Source organism: Aplysia californica, unplaced genomic scaffold (genome assembly GCF_000002075.1).
Source record: "Aplysia californica isolate F4 #8 unplaced genomic scaffold, AplCal3.0 scaffold00098, whole genome shotgun sequence".
Lineage (NCBI taxonomy): Eukaryota > Metazoa > Mollusca > Gastropoda > Aplysiida > Aplysiidae > Aplysia > Aplysia californica.
The window spans coordinates 33,604-43,201 of NW_004797368.1; the positions used below are offsets into that span (position 1 = coordinate 33,604).

A 9,598-nucleotide genomic window follows, 5' to 3' on the forward strand; every position below is an offset into this window, starting at 1 on the left:
ATGATTGGCGGGGGGAGAAAGAAAGAGTAAAAAGAAAGAGAAAGGAGAGAGAGAGAGAGAGAGAGAGAGAGAGAGAGAGAGACACAGAGACAGAGAGTGTGAGAGAGAGAGAGAGAAAGAGAGAGAGAGACAGAGAGAGCAAGAGATTTTTAGAAAAAACTTTTTTAGGTGAGTGTTTTACAGCGCTCGCATCTGCACAAGGTCATATGAGCATGCGGGACACACCAAACATTTTCAATCGGTAGGAAATTTAGCACTTTGTCCGGGTGGCAGCCGAAGCCTGCTCTTATCAATTTTGGACCACCAAGGAGTCTTTAACGTGCGCAACTTGCACACGGGACCTCAGAGATTTTTCGCCCTTGTCCGAGAAGGCTAGGTGTAGATCTTTCTACCAGAAGATCAATGAGAAGAGAGATATCATGAGTATTTCTCCCACCTACGCCCCCCTCTCCCTCTCCACCCATTCTCCTCTCTCTCTCTCCTCTCTCTCTCTACCCCTCCCCCCTCCTCCTTTCCCTGCTCTCTCTCTATCCCCTCCCCTCTCCTCCTTCCCCTGCTCGCTCGCTCGCTCTCTCTCTCTCTCTCTCTTTCTCTCTCTCCTATTCTGCCTGTTCACATAACAAGATAACCACACATTCACACAGTATAAAAATCGCATTATCAATCAAGGCATATTGTGAAGAAGAAATATAAAAATTTGAATAGATATCGGTGCATGTACATGTGCACATAAGAGGTGGACAACATGAAACAAACATCTTCTCCGAAGCAGCAGCAAAGATAACAACTCTGACAACAGTGGAAAACTCGTCCATTGTCAAGTGACAACTGCTCAACAGGTTTGGACCGACTTCCGATGTAAAGCCGCCAATAACCCCAGAGACAAAAACCGCCACCCATCCTACCCCCCCCCACCCAAACAATGTTAACTCACATGCAACTCCAACACTGCTCCAAAGTAAGACATTTTACGTCCTAAAAGAAAAGGCAAACTTACACACTTGGCCCTTAGCAAACAACTGCACAGTCAACCAACAAGACAGAGGATGTGTTTGTGTGCGCCTGGAGAAAGTCCAAGTTGTCGGAAATTTTAGATAATGAAATACGAGCACAATTTTGTAGCAAATTCAATGCTGAGCACGCTGATTTGGTAATTATTTTCAATATTTTCAGCAGTTTTAAAGATATGCCACATTAACATAGTTTGAAGAAAACCCCAATTTCTAGCACATTTTTTTAACCTTTGATGAAGTACATGTTGTAAAAATAACTAATAAAAATATTTAGACTTAAAATATTATAAAATCCCTTCAATATTGTATAAATAAATGGTTAAACATGAGTTTTCTTATGCAACTGAATTTTTAACCAGGTACGACTTTTTTGGCCTTTTCGCTCCGTTGCTCAAAAATAGCTTTGCCGACAACTGGGACCTTTTTTCAGGCATACACACACATATCTCTGAGGCTGAAACCAATTTTAAGTTTTCTCATGACAAAAATCAACATTTGACTATCAGAAGCTACCCAGGAGGTCTCAAAATACTGTACCAAACCTACCTTGACAAAAAACTGCCTCTATGAAGAAATCAAGGCCATTGGCAAAGTACAAAGATCACTCTATAATCAAAAATCTCTCTCTGTGCATAGCAGCCTACACAGTAAGACAAAGGACTTATCATGGCACACACACACACACACACATGCGCATGCACACACATAGGACAAGACCATTACAACAGGAACAGTTCTCTACTGAACACTTTGGTCACACAGACAAAGCAACCACTTTTACCCGCACGACGACGACATTAACATGGGAGGTCTTGGGAAGAAGAGATGTGTGACTGTACTGCACATTGTGAGAACAGACCACTTGACTTAGCTCTCTAGCTGATGTCTTGACCTGTACTTCTTCATCAGAGAGTTGGTCTCTTAGTATTCAAGTCTAAATACCAGTCCCCCATGTTTTCCGTTCATATCCAATCCCTCCTCCCCCTCCCTTTTCTTTCTACAAGAACTGAACCAAAAGCTTTTTGGCCGTTCAAAAGCAAAACATTAATGGTTTCTTTTTCTTGCTTTATCTAAGGTTTTAAAATCCTGACCATCCACCATGGTGCTGCCCTCATTAGCATATTTATATAACAACAATGAAGACGAAGAAGTCGTCCACGTCTCGCATTTCTCCATAACAACATCAGTTATATTCGTCCCCTCACATTCCCAACGTCTTTCACAGTCACAGTCTGGGAAACAGGCGACCAGCACACAGCCATCGGTGAGCAGGCGAGAGTTCCTCCTACCACACAGTCCGTCACCACTCCCACATGCTTTCCCACAAGACCCCGCAGAGTCCTGGGGTCCTGGCCGTTGCGCAGTGCAAAACGTTCATCATGACTTGAGATACCTGGGAGATTGGAGTATATGTGTTTAGTGAAAGTGGAAAAATAAAATTACCAACTGATAAGCAAAATGTTAAAACGTCATTAACTTCTGTTTGTTCATTTGGGTAAAAGAAAAGCATCCCCACAGTAACGGTCATTTAGTGCAGGAAAAAGTTAAGACATAGTAACAGAACCAACACAGGGAAAGAAAAAAAGTAGGACCAACCTGTGGTGCCCTTCAATGCCTGGCCACCAGCTTCTGACACATTACTTTATTGTTAATATTAATAAGAAAGACATATGCCTCTTCAAGAACTACAGAACCACATATAGAAGGAAGAATAAACTAACAAAATGGTTGACAAATAAAAAAATATTCTTATATTTCAAAATATAAAAAAGAAAAGCTCAAACCTTTCAATAAACTGTAAAAATGTTCCACCAAACAGTGGAGATATAAAGAAAAAGCACTGGCCTCTTCAACAAATTTAAACATTGTCAACACAAACGCACACCCCTCCACGTGAATCAAACAGTCTTCAAAAGTCAATTAACTCAATCTACAACTACAGATGACATTCATGTGGAAATGTAATTCGAACACATTTTACGATGAGGGGTCATTTTCTGAATGACTTCCTATAGGATTCTATTTGGGCAAGACCACTGGTTTGGAAATAAATGCGAGTTGCAGTGTAAGATGAGGAGCATGTAAGAGAAAGAGATACTGTCACTCACATTGGTGAATGTAACTACTACAGAAACAGCAGAACTACATATACAAATGACATACAAGTCATACAGCACCAACAGATGGGCACAAAAAGAGAAAGAGAGAGTGAGAGACAGAGAGAAAGGGGGATGGAGAGGGAGAAACAGAGAGGGAGGGGGAGGGAGGGAGAGAGAGAGAAAGAGAGAGAGAGAGAGAGAGAGAGATAGATAGATAGATAGATAGATAGATAGATAGATAGATAGATAGATAGATAGAGATGGAGAGAGAGAGAGAGACTTTCGGGTTACTCACTTGGAGGCCCAGTCTGTGCGACGAGGACCAAAGTTCCCTCCTGAGGCCCCCCCGGTGTTCTTTCCTCCACCTCCAACAGAGGGCAATGGGGCAGCTTTCTTCCATCCTCCTCCCATGGAGGGCTGGTAGCCCCCAGCGCCGCCGACCGCCGGCTGCCCAAACGAGGACTGGTAGCCTCCACCTGGCGGTTTGTAGCCTCCGCCCATAGACGGCTGGTAGCCGCCAGGACTGTTAAAGTTGTTGCGCCCGCCAGCTGCACCAGCCCCATACGATCCTGGTCCACCTAGGGCACCTGCTGGACTGCCCATATTGGTGGATGGACTGCCGAAGTTCCCTCCTGGGGACACGCACAAAGATAACATTTTTTAAAAAACATTAATTACAAGTACAAGTGCAGCAAGGAACTGGGACACTGAATCATCGATGGCCTAGTGGGTTAGGCTCTCGGACTTGCAACCATAAGGTAGTGGGTTCGAATCCCATCTGGGCCTGGCTTTGTGTCGTGTTGGGAGAGGCACAACAAAAATTTTCCTCACTTCACCCATGTGGAAATGGAAGATCTTGTCAGTTTGTTAGTGTATGAGTATCTGAAATCTGCAGCTTGCACTGTGTGCTTCCCAGGAAGCCGAGAAAGTTTCTAAGTGTTCTAGGGTCTGCTGGGGTAACAGTGGTAGTAAAGTGTATGGAGCATGCTGTAGACCATGGATATGCACTATTTAAATGCAGTTATTATTATTATTATTATTAATCAGCACTCTACAGAACTTAACACTAGGGCAGCTGTAAAGAATAGCTAAAGACACTGCTTATTCAACCTGTGAAGTGAAAGAGCAGAACCATCATATCAAGGGGAATTATCAGCTCGTGACATTGCTCTAAAGAAAGCGAAAGCCTTGTGTGTGACTGTTAGGCTTTTGTTTTTGAGTAAAGAGAGCAAAATCGGCACAACAACTGGTGCAATAACAGGAGATAAACTGGTGCAATATCTAAGAGGAACAAAGGTAAGTGATGACCAGTCATAGTCCAATACATCACTGTCAAGGCTGAACTAAGGCCACACACAAGTTTGACATATATGCATAAAAGGTAATAATCACCAGGTGAAAAACTTTTCCACATGATGACATGGCTACTTCTTGTTACCCCTGCAGAAAGTTTAGACTCAGGATGGGCGTAGTAGGTCAAGTAACTTCCAAATAAAAACCTCGACTAGACCTTTACTGACTCACTCTACACATTCTTACACAAACAAGCAAGCAAATGGGCTGCTCTTGTAAACTCAGTTGGTATCATGCTGGACTACAGAGCGGATGGCCCCAATTCGAATTCCTGATGGAATGCTCTTGAACTTGGGATTGTTTTTAAGGCTCTTCATCCAGTTAGCGCGGTCTTATTGGAGATAGATGTTAAATTCGGAGGTCCCAGCTCTTGATAACCTTACAGCGTTAAAAAGGGTGTTAAGTCTATACAACATACAAGTGACTGACCTCTGCCTCCACGATAACCCGAGACAAAGTCATGGTCATTCTGAGCCTTCCCTGTTCCTGGGTGGGTGGGCAGGCGGACGGTGGTGAAGGTGGTCATGAGAGAGGGGAAACAAGACATGCAACATTCAGTGACTGAGCAAGTGATTTATATTTTAAAGCCTGAGTGAATGAGGGAGTAAATGAGGAGTGAGTGAATGACTGAGTGAAGGACTAAAAAAAGGACAGACAGAGTGAATGACATTTTAAATGCCTGAGGTATTGAGAGAAGGAAAGAGTCAATGACCGAGTGAGTGAATGGCTGAGTGAATGACTGAGTGAGTGAATGACTGAGTGAGTGAATGATCGAGTGGAGATAGTGAACAATTGAGAGAAGGAGTAAGTGAAAGAGTAAAAGAAGGAATGAGTGAAGGAACGAGTTGATGAACTAGTGAAAGGTTTAGTGATAGGCAGAGACAATGACAGAGTGAATGACTGAGTAAAGCATTGAGTAGAGGAGTAAGTAAAAGACAGAGCAAAGGACTGAATGAAGGCGTAAGTGAAGGAGTGAGAGAAAGAGTGAGTGAAGGTGTGAATGAAGTTATGAGTGAAGGTGTGGGTGAAAGAGTGAGTGAAGGTGTGAATGAAGGAATTAGTGAAGGTGTGAGTAAAAGAGTGAGCAAAGAAGTGAATGGGCGGAAGGCTGAGTATGGAGCGAGTGGATGACAAAGAGACAATGGATTAGAGAAGGAATGAGTGAAGGATCAAGATACTGACCAGGTGAATGACCAAGTAAATGACTGAGTAAAGGACTGAGCAACTGGACGAATGAAGGACAGAGTGAAAGTTTGAAAGAAGGAAAACATAGCCTGCTCTCTGACAGCGATAGACTTACTGGTGTTGGAGTTGATGCCACCCAGCGGTGGAGATTTGTCAAACGGGTTTCCCCAGTCCCCAAGGCCCAGGCCCAGACTGTCCCGTCTCTGACCCACGCTATCCCGCCGGGCACTGTTCTTCGGGTTGATACCTGGAGGTGGGGGGGGGGGGGTATATAAAGACTTCATGTTATTTGAGAGAATAAATAGGCATTTGCAAGGCATTGTGTGATAGAGTAACAGAGAGACAGATAGATATTTGTGACCAAGTCACAACATCTTGGTTAGAGATATACCCGGGTGACCGCCAATCCAAATGCAATTTCACCGTCATTGTGATTGTATGACTCAATCATTTGGAGAGAAGTAAAAGGCAAGGAAGACAGACAGAAGTGGGGAAAACAACAGAAAAGAAAAGAAAATTAAGCCAACAAAAATTTAAACTATGAGAAAAGAAATTGAAGAGGGAGAGAAACAGAGAAAGAAAGGCACTAAATATGAAAAAGAAGAGAAAGAAAATAAACAACTTGTTGAGTCCACTGAAATGATCCACATGTTACTATACGCTCTTCCTGAAATGCAAACTGCCAGCTTTGCAGTCATCAATAAACAATAAATAAATCATCACCCCCACTAGTAAAGCAAGGTAGAAAATTTCAGGGAATTCTCCTCAACTTTTGCTCCTTTAATTTTATAATGAAGCTTTTAAGCTTTCTAGAACCTCTAGTGGTACGATAACTGCAAGGACCATGGTCCCATTAGATCTCCATGAGAAATGTTTGTATATCCTGAAGTCTGGCCTACGACAACTTCACAATGAGAAAGTTTGACATCAAGGTGACAGCAGATCAGGGGAAGAACGTTTTATCAAAATCAATGAGAGACATTAATTTTTCCTTTGGAATTCCAAAAGGTACAAAGTCTTTATCTGAGTTTTCCCAGATGGTTTGTATATGTGAAATTTATGTGTAGCATCAGTGAGGTAAGTTCTTATTATTTTGTGCAAGTCATTATGAGTACTTCTTTGGTGTTTTCATTGTTATAGTCACACTTATAGTACAATATAGGATACTTCCCATTGTTTTATTGGAATGACCTTCACATTGCTTAATTTACAACTGATAGAGTTACATAACTAGAGTAACCCCAGTGGAGGGTGGATGATAAGGGTCTGCTTGTTCTTGTCTTTTTATGTCCATTTTCATTCTTTTTTCAATTTTTTTTTTTTTTTTCATCCCTATTATTCATTCACCATTTATGAGATATATTCCTTGTGTTTTGTGTTACCACCTTTTATTTTGTTTCTAGCATTTGGAAATGACGGGTCTTCTCAAAGTTGACGATGTCATGGCGAGGAAGTTGATTCTCCTGTAATTAAGTTTGACATTATGGTGAGAAAATGAACATTACTGTGAGAAAGATAATTATTGAGATGACAAAGCTGACATCACAGTAAGAAAGGTGAGGTCATTGTACCTGGGAGGTAGCGGGACTTGCTCAAGTAGTGCTGTTTGGCCGAGGACGCTGATGAACGACCAGAGTTGACACGGTTGGACACCTTTGGAGGTTGAGTCTTTTTAGGCATCAAACTCCTGCACAGAGGGAAGCAGACATAAAACTAGTGAAAGGGTCACAAGTACTTGTCTTTATTCTTCAAATACCACGCAGACATCTTTTTTAATATATCACAAACATTATACAGACAGTTCTTATAAAGACACTTGTTTGTATACTTTTTACATTTTACAGACAATTCTCTCAACAATAAATATGATACAGGCATTCATTTATACACTGTAAACATTATAATAAAGACATGTGTCTAAATACAATATCATGCAGACTTGACAAAAAAGATGGTGGATATTACATTTACTTGAAATTTGCTTACACACTGCTATTAATATACAGGCACTAGTTTCAATATATAAAATATTACACAGGTCTTTGTTCACTCATTTATACACTTTTATACAGACACTTGTTTATAATCATTTAATATTATACTGGCACTCGCTTATACAGGAGAGGGGGTGGGGGGGGGGTGTTGTTGGTGGGGGTTGTAAGTCACAGCAGACACATCTTTGCTAGGACAGTGTTTCACACAGACATACATAATCCCTAAGATCTCTAAGCCTTTTTGACACCAGCACTTAAATGACAGGCTGCCCAGAAAAATTTACAAACACACACTGCTTTGTTAAATTGAGTAAAGAGAAACATATTGACATTAAAATGGTGTCTTTATCTGCATAAAGAGAAAAGAAAACAGACAGAAACAAGAGAAGGAAAGAGAATAATTATGACCTATCAGTGGTGCCCTCCAACACACACTGCATCAGCTGAGAGTGAGAAATGTTTCCTTTGAACTGACAAACCAGCATTTTGTACCATCATCATCATCAAACCTGTGACAGACATCAGCGATCATGTTTATCCATTCATTCCTTTGCTCGGATGCTCTTAAAAAAGCTACATTTCCCTGATCTCTCCCCGTTATCCATTTGTTTAGGTTCCCTGAGTAGGTTGCTCTGGGCCTACCCCTGCCTCATTTAGCTTCGATTTTGCCAGTGAGAGCTAGATGTTCAAGACCCCTTTATGTCTATTCAGGTGTCCAAAAACCACATTTGATTTCTTTTCCTTCCACAAAATTCTCAGCAGTCTCCTAAGAAACCAAATTTCTGTTGCTTCTATTTTATTTTCACTATCTTTAGTGATTGTCCAGCATTTACAGCCATATAGAAGGGTTGACCATACATAGCATTTCAGAACTGTCATTTTGGTAGTCATTGAGATGTTTCTATTTTGTACCGTAGTAATACTATTAATAACTCAATGGGACTACACAGAACAATTACTCCCGAGCACAAGAGACAACTTCTCACATCAGCCACAGAACTTCATGCTGTCTTTTCCCACAAGTTAAGGATAATTTTTCATTTCTCAGACCATCAGAAGCAGCGAAGACAAAACCCACCACTACCCACCCCAATGCACTCACCCTAAGAAATCGTCATCATTCTCTTTGCCAAATGCATTGTTCTTGGGGGCCTGTGCTGTCTTCTTTGTGGTTTTGTTGGGTAAAAAGTCAAATTCAGTCCAGTCGTCCCAAGTGTCTGAGAGACCTGCACCCCAACGCTTCCGGCCTCCACTGGTTTTTTTACTGACAGTCATGGCAAACATATCCTGTGGAGGAAAGAGGGAACAGTGACAACAGTGTAAGGGTTAAAAATTTTTCCCATCTTTGAAACAATGACAGACTGAAAAATGGCATGGTACAGAAGAAACTTACCGCTCTTAACACAAGGTACACACGTGAGGATTTATCACGAAGCACCATATAACACAGCAGATGCCTTCTACTCCCCCCCCCATTCATAAAACAGATACAGATACATATGCACAGGCGCACACACACACACACACACACACACACACACCCACACACATACACACTCATCCCCCCTCCCCATCCAACCCTGAACTAATGACCAGACCATTCTGCTTGCCAACTGACCACTCACAAAGTTAAGCTGTTTGCTCACAGTGTTTACGATTGACAATATCTATTTTCTTTAACTTTTCGGATCCAATATCCAGTTCAAACCCTTTGGAAAGGAATTTACCCAGTGTGTCTTATTCTCCGGGAATGGAAAAGTAAACTAAAGTGTCTCATTCCCACCTCCCACTGACCAAGCTATTCTACTTTCTGTTTGACCATGATGTTGAGTATGGCCAACAGTATACCAGGCATGTCCCCCATCACCACTTTTGACAGACTGACCACTACAATGACATTGTATTTGCTGTGGTGTTGGTTATGGCAAGCAGTACATCAACTGCCAACTCTTAC

The 9,598-nt window shown here is 41.7% G+C and overlaps 1 protein-coding gene across 2 annotated transcripts in view; it reads right to left on the minus strand.

Annotated features, from left to right (window-relative positions):
* Nucleotides 1-527: 527 nt before the first annotated feature.
* LOC101859318 (serine/threonine-protein kinase MAK) overlaps nucleotides 528-9,598 on the minus strand; it is a 34,827-nt gene continuing 25,756 nt past the window's right edge. For both annotated transcript variants that reach the window (XM_005095197.2, XM_035968929.1), the window contains exons 10-15: nucleotides 8,747-8,931; nucleotides 7,222-7,337; nucleotides 5,766-5,897; nucleotides 4,895-4,951; nucleotides 3,408-3,744; nucleotides 528-2,406 (exon numbers count right to left, since the gene is read on the minus strand). In XM_005095197.2, coding sequence (XP_005095254.1) covers nucleotides 2,391-2,406; nucleotides 3,408-3,744; nucleotides 4,895-4,951; nucleotides 5,766-5,897; nucleotides 7,222-7,337; nucleotides 8,747-8,931 — 843 coding nt within the window. In that variant the 3' untranslated portion in view covers nucleotides 528-2,390. The remainder of the gene's footprint in view (nucleotides 2,407-3,407; nucleotides 3,745-4,894; nucleotides 4,952-5,765; nucleotides 5,898-7,221; nucleotides 7,338-8,746; nucleotides 8,932-9,598) is intronic.